This window comes from Aedes albopictus, chromosome 2, assembly GCF_035046485.1.
Source record: "Aedes albopictus strain Foshan chromosome 2, AalbF5, whole genome shotgun sequence".
Lineage (NCBI taxonomy): Eukaryota > Metazoa > Arthropoda > Insecta > Diptera > Culicidae > Aedes > Aedes albopictus.
This window is the reverse complement of record NC_085137.1, coordinates 234505417-234522572: the sequence shown is the minus strand read 5'-3', so window position 1 is coordinate 234522572 and position 17156 is coordinate 234505417. Positions and strand designations below refer to the sequence as shown.

Below are 17156 nucleotides of genomic sequence, written 5' to 3'. Positions count from 1 at the left end.
CCCTTAAAAGCAATAAGTGAAACTGTTAGATAGGGCATTTTCTCCTTCGTTTTGTTCATACAGTAAATATAGATACACGGTTGATTCTGAGGATGGTATCGAAGTCCGCATCAGCGTTGTGCTGCCAACACTCTCTTCCATCATATTAGGTTGGATTACGCAGTGCCGGGAAAGCGGTAACTACTTTGGTTTATAGGTTATGCGGTATTGATATACTATATACAGAGCCGTAGTGTGGTCCCATGGCGCCCTTGGCAAGCATTCAGATTGGCGCCCCACGACAATTGGACACAGATAATCAGTAAAACTTTGTAGTAATTTATTTTTATAAATTTCTTGAACAGATTGATTTTGGTGGTTCGAAGAAACAAAATCACGTCAATTTTGTTATAGTGTTTTTCTTCGGGAATTTCAATGAGAGTTGCCCAGAAATTTTCTAAAATTTATTTGTTTTATACATGCGAGTAGAAGTTCGAACCCATTTTTGCATTTGAAGAATCTCAATAAGATGAGCACAATAATTAGAAATGACATTTCAGATGTCAGAACAAAAATGATGCATGAGTTTCTTCAAAAAATCTTACAGTATTTTTCTTTTCATTTCTGAAATTTTTGTGCAACTGAATTTTGTTTTCAATTGGTTCTACCAAAATATTTTCCAGAAGATCTGTAAGAAAATTTTCAGTTATCATACCCAGGCAGAGTCCAAGTACTGACGATCAAAATGTGATATTGGTTTGTTTGAGATAAGAGGTAAAAGTACTGAAAATAATAGCAAAAATTTTTTCTTGAACCATCTATCCAATAGCAAAATTTGATATTTGAAGATCAATCAAATAGCTCACTGCTATTGGTTAGATCTTACCAAGAGCTAAATGTGCTATGATGATGATGTTTCAGAAATAAAATTGAGATATTATTTTCAGTACTTTTACCTCTTATCTCAAACAAACAAATACCACTTTTTGATCTCCGTATCAAAATATGCTATTATTGAGCTTTTTTCCTCTGTTCGGGTAGACGAACCATGGATATGGATAAATACCAGGAGGAGTTCCTAACTAAATCTCCTTTGAGCTTTTGTTGAAATCTCTGGAAGAATTCCTGCTGGAATTACAGAATGAAAATATGCAGGAATCACTGAAGGAATTACAGCAGGAACATCCGGTGAACATGGAAATCCGGGAGACATATCAGCAAGAATTTCCAATGGAATTCATGGAGTTATTCTTGCAGGAATTCATGGCATCAGTAGTTTGTGAAGAAACGCCTTAAGGAAAGCCTGTGGGAATTTGTGGTGAAACATTGGAAGAACTGCTGAAAGGGACCATGGGAGATTTTTTGACAAAATCCCTGTTGAAGTTTCTTAAGGAACCCATGGAAGACTTTCAAAAGTATCCATTGAAGAAATTTTGAAAAATCAATGGCAGATTTTCCAACAGAATACTCAGATCAATATCCGAAGAAATTATGATTTCAAATTCATGGTTTTCTGGAGGAATTTACGAGAAAATTCATAAAAGGTTTTCTAGGGGAATTCCAGCAGAAATTCATGGAGAAATTTCTACCGAACATGAAACAATTTCGGAAAGAATCAATGAAAGTTTTTGTAAGCGTTATGAAGGAATCCATACAGGACTTACTTAAGGAAACTTTAATTAATTTACTAAAAAAGCCGATTTTCTAAAAAAATATCTGTATTAATTTTTGAAGGTACTTTCAAATGTATTTCTGAAGGAATCCCTGGAGGGATTTCTAAGGGAATCGCTGCAGGATTTTTTATTGAAATCTGTGGAGGAACTACTAAGGAAATTTACAGTTTCAAAGTTAACCTTAAAGATATTTATGCAGGAATCTCTATAAGAATTTCTGAAGGAAGCTCTGGAAAATTAAAACACAAGATCAATGAAGATTTTCCAGGAAAAAAAAACCCACAGAAAAATGTGGAATAGTAGTATTGAGAAATAGAAGTATGAAGATTTTTCTCTGTGAAGGAATTTCTGAAGGCATCCTTGAAAAAAATTTACAAATCTATCATTGAAAATTTTTGGGAATATCTACTAAAAGTACTTGTGGAAAATTTGGAAGATTATCTAATAAAATCCTTAGAGAAATATCAGGAAAAACTCATTGACTAATTTCTGAATAAATTCCTAGATATCCTAGATCAGGGCTGCCCAACGTACGGCCCGCGGGCCGGATCCGGCCCGCGAAGACATTTTGTTTGGCCCACGGCACGATTGGAGGAAAATAATAGAATTTAGCCCGAGGAATAATAATTCTGAATATATTCCTTTTTCAATAGAAATGTATATTCATAATTTTAAAAACTAGAGTGAGTTTTAGAATGTATTTTGAAAATTTTTCAAAAAGTTCAAAAATATGGAAGCATTTGGTTTGAGTTTCCTACATATTTGAAGTAAATATTCTCAACAATAAAATTATTGTGTTTGTGAAAATTCTCTTGATGAGATTGTAAAACTAAATAAAAAACATCAACTTTGAGTAATTTCGGAAAAACATGAAAAATCAAATCACAATTTTTGAAGCTTTGTGTGCCAATTAATAGCTTTGTCTGGTACTACACAGAAACATGTCATTGAAACTTCCTAAATACTCTTCCAAGCTCCAATATTCTGCAAGAATTTTCAAAAAAGCTTTAAAAGTTCATTAGAAACATCAAACTGAAAAAAAAGTTTTCTTCTTAAAAATTATGAAAGTTCTTTTCTATTAACTAGCAATGCTCAGAAAAGATAAAACATAATGTATTATTATCGAATTTTTATTTCTGGCCCGTCGACTGGTATAAAGTTTCACCAGTGGCCCGCGGCCGAAAAAGGTTGGGCAGGCCTGTCCTAGATCTTGAATTTCTTAAGAAATAAAAAAAAATAAATAAATAAGTGCGTAGAAAATCCTTAGAAGTGGCCTTAAGACATTCTCTTGTGAACATGTTTAGGATTTTTTTAAAATGACTTTTAGAAAGAACTTTGACTAGAACTTTGAAAGCATGTTGATTTTGATTTGCTCATTAAAAACCTAAAATAGTTCGTCAAAATAGAATAGTAGATAAATTCCATGAAGACATCATGGTAAATGTTCAAAATAAACTAGAGAATTCTGATTTTTTGAGAATATGGAGAAACTAAGAAAAAAAACAAATCTTAGATACTGAAAATGGTGAAATCTTGATAACATTCAAGAAAACAATAGCATCATCCTTTTTCCTTCTAGCCTTAGGCCTTTTCGGCGCCCCTCTGCGGCTGTCGCCCTTGGCGGGGGCCAACCTGGCCAACCGCACGCTACGACTCTGACTATATAACAAAAATATTGGTTCTTACATAATGTTACATAAAGTGTTTTAAGTTTAAGTCTAATAAACTTTTGGAATGCTTTTTGACGAAAAACATAAACTCTACACATAGAATCTATACCACTACATGCAAAATCATCAAAATGTCGATTTGTTTACATTTGCTTGATTTTTAGACAGCTGACCCAAGCTAGTTTTCGTATAGTCCACATCGCTTCTTCAACCTCAATACAGGCTTAGTTCAGCAGTAAATGGTAGGCTCACGGAAAAGATTTTTTTCAATGTTTACACAATAAATACATTTTATTGATTACTGATTAAGCACATATTCAGCCTTAAATCAGTCTTCTAATGAGCCTCAAATCAGCTAAGGGTTGTATAAAATCACCAAAATTAGATGTTTAGGAGCTGAATAAAGAATTTGTTCAAATGAAAGATGATTTAAAATAGTTGGAAAAACGTTTGTACAGTATCAAATTGTTACCTGTGTATGCGTTTCAAAATATATACAGAAACAATGGTCATATATTGAGTATTGCAGTCATATAAAAACAGATACATTCATTTGCATTTATTTGGAACACCCAGATTCATACATTCTCAGAAATTTAAAATTTAAATGGAAAAATTTACCCAAACGTATGTTTGCGAATGCTTGTAAGCTGGCACGGAAGCCTACTCAAAGTGTCACGCTGGCATTCGGTATGGTACTTCGCTCGTTGACAAGAGACCCAGCGTTCATTATTCTTCTTCTTCTTTATGGCTCTACGTCGGCACTGGGACTTGGTCTGCCTCGCTTCATCTTAGTGTTCTTTGAGCACTTCCACAGTTATTAATTGAAAGGCTTTCATTGCCTGCCATTGATTGCATGAATTTGTATATTGTGAGGCAAGTACAATGATACACTATGCCCAGAGGTCGAGAAAATTTTACCGATTGGAACGGGAATCGAACCCACCGTCTCCGGATTGGCGGTCCATAGCCTTAACCACTAGGCTAACAGGAGCCCCCATTTATTATTCCAGGAATTAATTTGTTCGGTAGCGTTAAACTCAAAGAGTCTTGCAGTCATTCAATCGTTTCGTGTATTCATTCCATATAGGAAAATATACACTGAAGTTTTTTATGACAGTAATGGAACCGCGTAAAAAAACACGTATAAACCGCGTTATTTAGAAAAAAAAGCGTCATTATAAAACCGCGTTATTAAAAATCGCAAAAAAGTCAAGCGGTAGAAGTGAAAAAAAAAAAACACTAAAGTTTTCAGGGGGTTCCAGGATGTCAGGGGAATTTTTAGGGGCAATTCAAGGGTTTATGGGGCATTTCAGGGAGATTTCAGTGGCATTTGAGGGGATATCACAGTGTTCCACGATGTGTCAGGGGGGGGGGGGGCATTTAGGCGTTGTTATGGGTTTCACAGGGTTTCAGGTGGTTCCAGGATATTGCAGAGGGGCTTTTAAGGGCGGTTCAAGGCGAAACCCACTGAAAATCGTCCAGAACTCTTCAATCCCGTTGAAGCTCTTGTAACGTACCTGAGACCCTCCAAAACCACCGGAAACGTCTCTGTGACCGCTCTGAAACCCGTAGAAAATCCATTTGAAACTTCCTAACATGCCTCGGAAATCCTCATTGGGCCCCATGTAACGCACCTGAAATCCTCCGAAAACCCGTAAACGCATATGTAACGCCGCTGTACTACCGTCTCTGAAATCCGCCGAAAATCCTCTGAAACTTCTTGAAATGCCACCGAAATTCCCCTAAAACCCCCTCGGACCAAATGGAACGCAACTGAAACCCTCAGAAAAAACTTATGTAACGCCTCTGTAAGCCCTTGCAGGGTTTCTGTGAATTTTCCACAGATTATATCTCAGATAATGTCGTGGAATTTCTCTTTTTCTTTCGGCATCATCTCGAATTATTTTCAGCAAGTCCATACGGTGTTTCTCCTGGGATTTCTGCAGGAGTTCCTTCTGGCATTTCACACACAGTTTCTATAGAAGGTGTTCGTGGCATTCCTGCAAAATGTCATCTCAAAATTTCTTCAGGAGTTTTTTACGGGATTCCTGCAGCGGTTTGTCCTTGGGTTTTTGCCAGAGGTTTCCGGGTATTTATCCCAAAACCGCTTGCGAGATATCTTCAGGAGTTCCTCTTGTAATTTCATTAAAAAAATCGTGTGCTTTCATCTAGAGTTTCTCCCGGGATTTTTACAGGAGTTTTTCTCGGGATATTTCTTGAAAGTTTTCGCAGAATATTTTTGAAGTTTAACTTGAAATTATTTTCGGGAGAACCTATCAATTTCTCTAAAAATGTTTTTCCCGATGTTACTCCCAGGATGTCATGTATCCCAGAGATGTTCAGTTATTCAGAGTTCCGTTTTTGGGATTTCTGCAGCAGATATGGCTAATATGTGTCAAGGAACTCTTCCCACGATTTCTTTATGAGGGTTTCCCAAGTTTTTCCTTGAAGTTTTTTTTTTGTGATTTCATTCTGTCATCGTTTTAGAACTTTTCTTAGATTTTCCCGGAAGGACTTCCAATATTCGTCCAAGATTCCCTGCCGCAAATTGTTACGAGATTTTTTTGGGTATTCCTGTTGAGATTTCTAATAGTTGTACTCGGAGTTTTTGCCAGAATTATTCCAAGAATTTTTCTCAGAATACCCCCTAGGATAGCTTGTTAGAAATTTCTGGAAAAAATATCGAAAGAAATCCTGAGGGATTCCCGTGTGTAAATTTTAGAGGTAATTCAAGATGAGCTCTGGAAAACTTTGAGAGAAATTTCCAGAGGGCCTGCGGGAGAAATTCCGCGTGGAACACCTAGAGAAATTCCGGAAAATTCTTTATGAGGTATCTTTGAAAGAACTTGTGCAGAAGCCTCGCAAAAATGTCAGGAGAATCCGCTGAAAAGCTATCCTGGAAATCCCACTAAGAGAAATAAATAAACGACTCGTGCTAATAAGAATCATAGTTTTGCAACTTGTTGCATAATTAACGATTTTGATTTGAGGAATTATGAAATCTTCATCCATTTGGAGGAAAATTTGAACAGAAATTTGTTCAAGCATTAGAATTTGAATGAAAAGATTCACTCAATCAAAGTTAAGCCTTGTTAAATCAGTCTGCAACACTCCAAAAACCCTAGAAAGCATGCAAAATTCAAGTACAATCTGTTCAGATGTTGATGATTAACGTTTCGATTCGAATGCTGTTCGATGCGATGTATTAGTTGTGTGCTTTTAGTTAGAATAGTTTAGTAGTCGTTTTCATACAACACACTTCAAGGCACGCATATTAATTTGTGGAATGAAAGTAGTCAGGAAAATGATTGTTCTTCGAGGTGGAGGAAATTGATAGAACCAAAGAAGATAAAACACTCAAAGCGACAGTAGTATAGATGAGGAATTGGAGAATCAATAGGAGAGGGATAATTTTCCGCTTTTCTTATGGTTCCGCCTAATCAACCCCTTTGAGTTAACAAACTTCGTAAATATTGGAACACGGCAAAAGGAGGACCGGATAACGGATATTTTCGGAACAAAATGGCTTATTTTATGTGTTGGGAATCCATTTATCAGTTATTTCTAAAATATTTTCGGTGTTCGAACCAGCTGCAAAGAGTGATATTTTTTTTACTGTGCACGCACCAACCCTCCAGCATTGTTAGTAGATTTTAACATGATCTAAGCTGCGTTTGCTGGCGATGAAAATCAGATTATCTAGCAGCCTACAGATAGCGGATTTAATGCAAGTTTACAAGCTGCGATAACCAGCGAAAGATTTTTATCAGTTATCCGCATGAGGCGAAAACTTGGAGAAGATACGTTTTCCCCTTATTCATTGATTTCGTATGTCAGCCACAAGAGATTCAAAATAGCGGAGCAGAAACTTTTCTCTAGACAAAAAACAAACGAAACTCGTAAAAGTCAGAATAAAGTGAAAACGTGGGACGAAACTATACACATGGGAAGATTAAAAAAAATAACGAAAGAAGACGAAAAACCAAACGGAAAAGAGAGAAAAAAAAAATGGAATACCAATTTGCACAGTGTCTAGGGAGAGAAATGTTTTGCAGTGTGTCAAGGTAAGGTGGAAGGAACAGTCGAAATTTCAACGACAAATGACCTACCTTTGATGTCCAGAGTCGCCCTCGGAGCTTTGCCTCGAGTGTTGACTGTGGGAAAAACTACTGTAACCGGATCCTTTGGACATCTGAAAATGGAAAATTAGATGCCATTCGATTAGTGCATTGTTCTATTCCATGAATAAAACGTCCATCGACCGCAGCATATGAATACATACTTGACTAGTATTACTGGAGTTACGGGAATGACCCATTTCAACGCTGCCGGGAACCGTTCCTGCGGCTGTGGCCGTGCTCGTCACCGTATTCGTTGAACCCACGGCATTTCCTACTACAGACTGCGGCGCGTTGCTACTGGTTCCGATGAGCGAAGGAAGCGTCGCTTGCGACGCAACGGACGTGTCCAGTAGGGACGATGGCGGCTCGGAAGATTCGGAAATACCGGAATCGGTCACTAGGAAAGACTGCGGGTCCAGCTCGATTGATTGCTGATAATCTAGAATGAGATACAATGACAAATAAACATAGGAAAGTCTTTACGGTTAATTTTATAGCCCATACCCGCAGTGGCGAACAGTGGGGGTTTCTTCTTGGTCAGCGAATCGAATCCGGACGACCCGGACGCTATCGATGAATCATCTTTGGTTGATACGCGATTGGCAGTCACGGCTGGGGCTACCACCGCAGGAGGGCCCACGACCGACGACGCAGGCGGCTGCATGCCAAGTCCGAGGTTTTCCTGGGGAAGCGCTTTCGACTTTGGGCTTGGCGAAGGACTGGAATGGTGAATGCGAATGTTTAGAAGCACTGCTACTTTTCAACTGCCACCCCGCAAAAAAAAACTTACACTTTGAACAAAATATCACCCTGAATCATGTGCATTCGTAACGACACGTTCAGCATAGAGTTATCCTGCCGATGCCGGGTATCGTATCCCTCCAGGAGGCATTTCCTAGACATCAGTCCGGATCCCGCAAATTCGGCTAAATTAAGATCGATAAACCCTAGTTTCTGCAATGACAAAATAAATAATCGATACATTGATGCCTCTGTTTACGTTCGTTTTGTATACACTGATTCTTTATACGTCCACTATTTTACGGACGAGACTCTACAAACAGCAAATCTTAATGGCTTTAGATATTAATAATTCTGTCGGTAGATGATGGAACACTGGTCATGTAGAGAAGAATATAAGGAATTACTACAATTAAGTAGATTTAAATCATTAGCAAAGTTATAGTGGACAGCAAATGGTATTCAACAAGGGAAATACTACCGTGTGCAGCGCAGTTGTCCTATGTTCTATGGGAATCCCTATTAACATGGGACAACTATACTGCACACGATATAATAGTTCGTATATTCATGATAGATAAAGTGGCTATCCAACCTTATAAGGCAGTGCTATGGCAAAAATTTGTCCTTGTGAAAATGTCATTCTACACAATTGTATTTGCATCTGGTAACACTGTCAAACTAATATTGCACGCAGGGCAATGCTACGGTGGACGTCAAGTGACAAATTTAACGTAATATTGTGATACAGAAAATATTTTAATAAAAACTGACAATGTAGAATCAATACCTCAGAGTCAAACCGCGGTAGACAACTAAAATGTGGTAGTGTGCTTTTAGCGTAATCCATTATTTAACATTGTTGGCAACACTGATATTTTGTGGCTTCTCATTCTTGACAAAATCAAAACGCTGTTATTTATCTTATTTTGTCCGACGTTTCGGTTCGTTTGGAACCTTCTTCAGGGACTCAATAGTAACAGTGTTCTTGTCCAGTGTGACTCGGCAGAACCTGTAACTGTCGCATGGATCGAGTTTTCCCACACGATCGCAGCCAAATCGGATATCCTATCGGAAAGAAAACTTGGTCCAAAGTTAGCACTCCGGAATTTAATACCTGATCCGAGAACGATCACCACTGCGGGGAAATTCTATCCATGCGACTGCGATAGTTACAGGTTCTGCCGAACCACACTGGCCGAGAACACTGTAACTATTGAGTCCCTGAAGAAGGTCCCAAACGGACCGAAACGTCGGACAAAATAAAATAACAGCGTTTGGATTTTGTCAAGACTGAGAAACCACAAAACATCAATTGCCAACTATAGTCAAACACACCAACGGTTGACAACACTGACATTGAAAACCGAACTTCATCTCAAATCAGATAAAAAAAACGATTTCAAAATAGAGAGCACCTCAGATGTCGCTCATTATTTTGCTAGGTAGGGGGATTAGGGGCATAATGGACACTCGGGGCAAAATGAACACCCCTGATTTTGCTGAAACCGTTGACTTTTATGTTAAACTTTTAATACATAAGTGTGAAGGAACAAATCATGGTTCTATTTTTCAAAAGTACCATTTATATTCCTCTAAAATAACCAAAATATCATTGAAATTGAAATATGTTTTTTATATAGTGAAATCCTTATAATTTCGAAGCAGCAGCAAATAAGGTATTACGAGCGTTGGAGTGTGTCCACCATAAAAACAAATGAATTGTTACCTTATCTACATGTATACGGAGATTTAGCAATGGATGAAGTATTTTATTTCTGATCAGAATTTACTTAAAATAGCAATTTTAATGTTGTAGTGGATTCGGGGCGAAATGAACACTGGCAATTACGAATGGATGTACGCGCATTGCATACTGTTAGGCGTTTTAAAGAGTTTGGAAAAAATCAATCCGATTTTTTTAGCCTAACGTTTATTTAATTAACTTTGATATTTTGTAAACTCGTCTAAGATGGAGTATTTTTTCTGTGGTATTGATCTCCGTAGGCAAATTACTTAACTGGTCAATGTAACAAAAGAATTTACATAAAACATGCAGAGGTGTCCATTATGTCCGATGGGTGTCCATTTCGCCCCGTACCTTTCATGCCAGCCCTGAAAAACACACGGTTTACAATTCATTATTTCTTCACAATAAAGACATTCAACCTGATGTAAATGATTGAAAGACGTAGGAAACAAGCTAAAGTTGTAAGTCAACTGAAAATATGTTAAGTTTTACTCTGTTATATAGGCCTAACGCACTCGTTTGCTTAGGGTGTCTATTATGCCCCTAATCCCTCTACTCTCTACAGAGCACTTAAAAAATTACCCTTGTGTTAGCTTTCACTCCTTAAACTGTTATATATGGTCATTTCTGTTAGTTCGACAGAAAAAAATTGGACGTTTTACATACCGATAAAATAATACGTTTTGATTTTTTTTTTTCAGGAATTCCGGTCATGATTTCAGCAGGAACTCCTCCAAAAGTTCTAAAAATTTCTTCAAGATTTCTTTAAGTTTAAAAACTAAAGAATTATATCATTTTTTTGCAGCGGAAGATTCTTCTACGGTTTTTTTTTTCAGCACGAAAATCTTCCTAAGATTCGTTTAGACATTCTTTTGAATGTGTTTCATACTTTTCTTTAGAAATTTCTCCAGAGTTTGCTTCAGGAATTTTCCAGAGATTTCTCCAAAAATTTCTCAAAAGATTATTCTTTTCTAGTGAATCCTACAGGGATTTCTCCAGGAGCTTCAGAAATAAATTTAGAAATTCCTTCCTTGATTTTTTCTTGGAAATTCATTCAAGGATTACTTTAGAAATTCGTATAAGAATTATTTCCGAAATTCCTCAAAGATTATCCCTTGTATTTCTCCAAGAATTCGTTCGGCATTTTTTCAAAAGATTCTTTTGAAAATTACTCTACGGGATTTGTCAGGAATTCCTTCTGACATCCCTTAACAAAAATCAATCTCTGAAGATACTTCTAGTAATTGCTTCAGAAGTTCGTTCAGAGACTCTTTTTGAAACTCCTCCAGGTTTTTTGCAGAAAAACTTTCAGAGGACACTCCAGAAAACAGGAGCAATTTCTCATTTCTGATCCAACGATTCTTCTCAAGAGATTTTTCTTGGTGTTATTTCTGGGCCAAGAAGCCTCTGAAGGAAGAAATCTATGAAGAAATTTTAATCCAGGTATAACTCCAGCTTTTACTACCGACATTTATGCTTGGATTACTTCAGAATTTCCTTCAGGGAATCTTTTAGGATTTCCATCAGAAATTCCAGTAATATTTCCTTATAATTCCGCCAAGAATTTCTCTAAAAAATCAACAAAAAAAAATTTATCCAGGAGTAGCTTCAAGAATTACTCCAGGGATTCTTTAAGACATTTCTTCGATTTTTTTTTAGAAATTCCTTCATGCATTCTCTCAAGAACTCCTTCAGAAATTTTTGCAGAGGAATCTCCAGGAGTACTTCCAGATATTCTTCCAATTTTTTCTGAGATTTCTGGAGGAATTCTTCTAAGGATCATTCCAAAAAATATTCTCAAGGAAGACCTTTTGAAATCTCATCAAGGATTCTTGCAGAGGAATCTCCAGGAGTACTTCCAGATATTCTTCCAATTTTTTCTGAGATTTCTGGAGGAATTCTTCCAAGGATCATTCCAAAAAATATTCTCAAGGAAGTCCTTTTGAAATCTCATCAAGGATTCTTTCAGATTTTTTTCCAGGAATTTGTCAATAAATTTCTCTTAGGTTTTTTCTTTGGGTTTCGCCAAAAACTCAGACTCTTCTAGAAATTCCTTCAAACCTGCAGGATTGTCATCAGGTATCAATAGGTCGGTACCAGAGGTACGTTCTCCTCCATTTAGGAAATTTGTGCCATTTACATCCTCCAGAGATTCCTACAAGGATTCCTCCTTCGTGATGTTTCTGCAGGGATTCCTGCAGAAATGCCTTCAGCGAGTCTTCCAGGAATTTGTTCAGGGTTTCTGCATGTCTGCATAAATTCTTCCACAGATTTCAGGGATTTTACAGTGATTCTCGCCAGCCATGGTTCCAGGAATTCTTTTAGTGATACCTCTTGAAATTTTTGCAGAGATGTCTGCATGAGTCCTTACTGGAATGAGAAAATACTCTTTTACATATAAAACGCCATGAATGATCCACGAAGAATTGCCAAATGATCCATTGATAACTTTTCAATATTTAAAAGAAACATATAAGAAAACCATAAAGCAGTTATTTGAATCCATGAAACATTGTCGAATGCTCCCTTCATTTCCTAAAATTTATCATTAAAAAAATTCAGAATTTCGTGAATCGCGCCATGAAATGGCTGAAACGATTCATTGAATGATCCATGAAAACATAGGATACGATACTTAAAAATATATAAAATGATCCATAGAAAATAGAAATTGATCTATTAAATATTGAAAATGATCCATAGAAAATTGGAAAACGATCCATAAAATATAAGAAATGATTAATAAAACTTTGGGAACGATCCATATTTTTTTCGATCCATAAAATTGAGAAAATGATCCATAAAAATATGGATCCAACAAAACCATGGACGACGTTACACTGTCGGCCTATGGATCATTTCCTATATTTTAAAGATCAATTCCTAATTTTTATGATTCATTTCCAAATTATTTTGGATCGATTCCAAAATTTTATGGATCATTTTCTATGTTTTATGAATCGTTCTTCTATTTTCTATGGATCATTTTTCATACTTTATGGATCGTTTTCTATTTTCTATTTTTATGGGATCGCTTCCTATTTTTTATGGATCATTCTAGGGATCGTTTCAACCATTTCAAGGAGCAGTTTATGAAATTCTGAAATTTTTTATTGCTTATTTTTTCGAAGGCAAGGGAGCATTCGACAATGTATCACGGATCCAAATGATAGCTTTATGGTTTCCTGGTATGCTTCTTTGGCATATTGTAAAGTTATCTATGGATCAATTGGCAATTTTTTATGGATCATTTTATAAGTTTAACGACGCTGGGCTGCCTTACTGGAATACCTTCAAAGATTTTTTCACATATAGGAAGGCCACAGCTTTATACAGACATTCTTCTACTGTTGTCAGTAAGAGCTCCTTCAGAGGTTCCTGAAGGAATTTTTCCTCAAATTCTTAAAGTTTCTTACGGGATACCACTGGGAATTTCTGCAATTGTTTGTTCAGGAACTCTTCCATAGATTCCTTCATAAATTTCTCCAGTTATTCCTAGGCTTTAGCAGGAATTCGTCCTAAATTTCCCCAGGTATTCTCCCAAGAATTTCTTTATGAATATCGTTAGGAATTCCTCCAGGGAATGTCCCAGGAATTCTTCAAGAAATCTAAGACTTCCTGAATTTCGCAAGAAATTTTTCTAGAAATTCCTGTAAAGATATCTCTAGAAGCTTTTAAGAAATTCCTAAAGGATGTACAAAGCCAGAAGTAGTCGTCAGAAATGTCCCATTGAAGTCTTCTGAGGGTACGCATTGCTAATACAAATACCATCAAATGAATATTTATGGATGTGTGCAATGCTATAGACATCGTTTGGTCATGCTCATTCAGAAAATTGGTGTTCGAATCAAGAAATAGCGCGGTTCTGACAAAACTTGGCATTGACGTCTATTGAAAACGGGCATGGAATTGGTATGTTGCTTATAATGTAAATATTGTCCTAATGTTTACAAAATGTTCATTCGATGGATCCGCTGGAGTTCACTACAATCACTTTAATCGAAACGTATTCAACTCCTTTAAAAAAAATCTTCATTGAACGAATAGCAACATTTATTGGACCAATCTGCAAGCGCACCTGACGAAATGCTGCAAGATACGAGCCGGATAATACGGTGCAAAAGCACAGGTTTATTGCAATGTTTTTACATCGCGGTTTTTGAACTTCATTGAACAATATTTCCGGGCTCCTGCTGCCGATCATGATTCTTTTTGCACCAAAATGAAGATAATTATTTATATTATTCTAATAGTACCTGAAACTTTGAAAACTGCTTCTTGAAAGTAGAAAATTTCTTGGCGTTCGGTCAACATTCGTCTTTTTTTTGCAATGGTGTCCCGTAACGCTGTATTTCTTGATTTCTTTCGAAAAATAAAGTTCTAAGTCCCAATTAGAAAGCTTAAAATGAATCTTCTATTCAAATCTGATCGTTTGATATGCTGGTTAGCATGTATTTAACAACAACGATTTTTGGAAGCAAAAGTTTGATTCTCGCGCAACACGTAATGCGTGGAATGTGTTTTATCACAAATTATATTTACCCCGAAAGTCAGTGACAAGCAGGGCGTGGAGGCTGAAACATGCCGCATTTCGTCGTTCCCGCGTTTTTGCATTTTTCTTTGTGTTTTTAGTTCGTACTTGAGTGGAATGCTGATGAAAGAGTGAACGGTCGTCGGTCGTCAGTGACAAGCAGGGCGCGGAGGCTGAAACATGCCGCATTTCGTCGTTCCCGCGTTTTTGCATTTTTCTTTGTGTTTTCGTTCGTACTTGGGTGGAACGCTGATGGAAGAGTGAACGGTCGTCGGTCGTCAGTGACAAGCAGGGCGCGGAGGCTGAAACATGCCGCATTTCGTCGTTCCCGCGTTTTTGCATTTTTCTTTGTGTTTTCGTTCGTACTTGGGTGGAACGCTGATGGAAGAGTGAACGGTCGTCGGTCGTCAGTGACAAGCAGGGCGCGGAGGCTAAAACATGCCGCATTTCGTCGTTCCCGCGTTTTTGCATTTTTCTTTGTGTTTTTAGTTCGTACTTGAGTGGAATGCTGATGAAAGAGTGAACGGTCGTCGGTCGTCAGTGACAAGCAGGGCGTGGAGGCTGAAACATGCCGCATTTCGTCGTTCCCGCGTTTTTGCATTTTTCTTTGTGTTTTTAGTTCGTACTTGAGTGGAATGCTGATGAAAGAGTGAACGGTCGTCGGTCGTCAGTGACAAGCAGGGCGTGGAGGCTGAAACATGCCGCATTTCGTCGTTCCCGCGTTTTTGCATTTTTCTTTGTGTTTTTAGTTCGTACTTGAGTGGAATGCTGATGAAAGAGTGAACGGTCGTCGGTCGTCAGTGACAAGCAGGGCGCGGAGGCTGAAACATGCCGCATTTCGTCGTTCCCGCGTTTTTGCATTTTTCTTTGTGTTTTCGTTCGTACTTGGGTGGAACGCTGATGGAAGAGTGAACGGTCGTCGGTCGTCAGTGACAAGCAGGGCGCGGAGGCTGAAACATGCCGCATTTCGTCGTTCCCGCGTTTTTGCATTTTTCTTTGTGTTTTCGTTCGTACTTGGGTGGAACGCTGATGGAAGAGTGAACGGTCGTCGGTCGTCAGTGACAAGCAGGGCGCGGAGGCTAAAACATGCCGCATTTCGTCGTTCCCGCGTTTTTGCATTTTTCTTTGTGTTTTCGTTCGTACTTGGGTGGAACGCTGATGGAAGAGTGAACGGTCGTCGGTCGTCAGTGACAAGCAGGGCGCAGAGGCTGAAACATGCCGCATTTCGTCTTTACCGCGTTTTCGTATTTTTCTTTGTGTTTTCGTTTGTACTTGGGTGGAACGCTGATGGAAGAGTGAACGGTCGTCGGTCGTCAGTGACAAGCAGGGCGCGGAGGCTGAAACTTGCCGCATTTCGTCGTTCCCGCGTTTTTGCATTTTTCTTTGTTTTTTTTGTTCGCACTTTGTGTAAACGATCGACGATGGCTCGGTGGCAAGAGACCACATTGCCCGCATCGTGGTGCTCGTGTTCGTCGTTATTCCGAGTTCGGAAATGCTAGTATCCAAGAGATTGTTTTTCAGTGCGTCGGGTACTCTCGCTTATGTATTTTTTTTTGGATTCTTCGATGGACGATCGGAGGATCAACGAGCGGTGTGAACGAGTGCATATTTAATATGGTTGGACCGTTTGCATGCTGAGACCAAAGCCAAACATAGAAAACCAGCTGGTCAGGATTACCCGGTGAGTTCGTTCCTTATTATTACTTTTTATATTTGAACATGACATATATGGGGATTTCGGAGGGGTAGCCTAAGGAAGTTAAATGAACTGGTTTCCGGGCAAATGTTCGTGGGGTGGCCAGACTTTGTCACGAGATAACAATTATCATGTTGTTTTCCGAAGGTCTCCAGTGAATTTAGCTTACCCTGCTACAACAAACCATCAGGTAGATCATTCCGTTCCGGTATGACTCTGCAGCCATAGGTAATCCTTGCGCTGATGGTGGGTACACAATCATCATCATCATCATCATCAAATTATATTTACCCCGAAAGTCATAAAAGCTTTTACGCTAACTTTTTGAACATTTCCGTATTGTTTGAATTGGATAATATGACGTGAGTTTCGAGGCAAACGCATCCGAATCTTTACTGAAATTTTCATCAAAAGACTGCATCAAAAGCCAACAGAATATTCTGCCTGTGACATTTCTATGATTTTTATTAAAATTTGAAAGTTTTGACGAAAATGCATCTACTAATGTATGAATCATAATCATTTGGATAATTGTCAGCCATTATATACAGGGGATGGCCAAAATGTTTGGGATAGGCAACTTTTATTTCTCTCACAAAAAAAGTTCAGCATGCTATATCTTTTCATAGAGCGCATCAAAAAATCTCAAATTTTGACTGTTTGTCAACCTATTATATATGCATCATTGGTACAAATTTGGGCTTGATTGATTAATATTTCGCGAAGTTAGAACCGTTCGGGTAAAACACCTTTTTTTAGACAACGCATTTTTGAGCTGTCATATCTCGGAAACCAGTAAACCGAATTGAATGAAATTTTGAACGTACACTAACAATATGTAAATGCTTCACAAACTATTAAAACATAGATACTTTTTAAACGCTGAAAAAAGTTATCATGGATTGACACTTTTTGGACTTTTCTTGAAAAAATGTATTTTTTTTTACATTAATGTGAAAAAATTTTAGTGTTGATAACCAAAGATTTTCCAC

General features: G+C 37.8%; 1 protein-coding gene across 4 annotated transcripts in view; it reads right to left on the bottom strand.

Annotated features, from left to right (window-relative positions):
- LOC109400987 (early estrogen-induced gene 1 protein) overlaps nucleotides 1-17156 on the bottom strand; it is a 337105-nt gene that overhangs the window by 113647 nt on the left and 206302 nt on the right. For all 4 annotated transcript variants that reach the window (XM_062851358.1, XM_062851355.1, XM_062851356.1 and 1 more), the window contains exons 4-7: nucleotides 8237-8400; nucleotides 7951-8165; nucleotides 7608-7885; nucleotides 7435-7517 (exon numbers count right to left, since the gene is read on the bottom strand). In XM_062851358.1, coding sequence (XP_062707342.1) covers nucleotides 7435-7517; nucleotides 7608-7885; nucleotides 7951-8165; nucleotides 8237-8400 — 740 coding nt within the window. The remainder of the gene's footprint in view (nucleotides 1-7434; nucleotides 7518-7607; nucleotides 7886-7950; nucleotides 8166-8236; nucleotides 8401-17156) is intronic.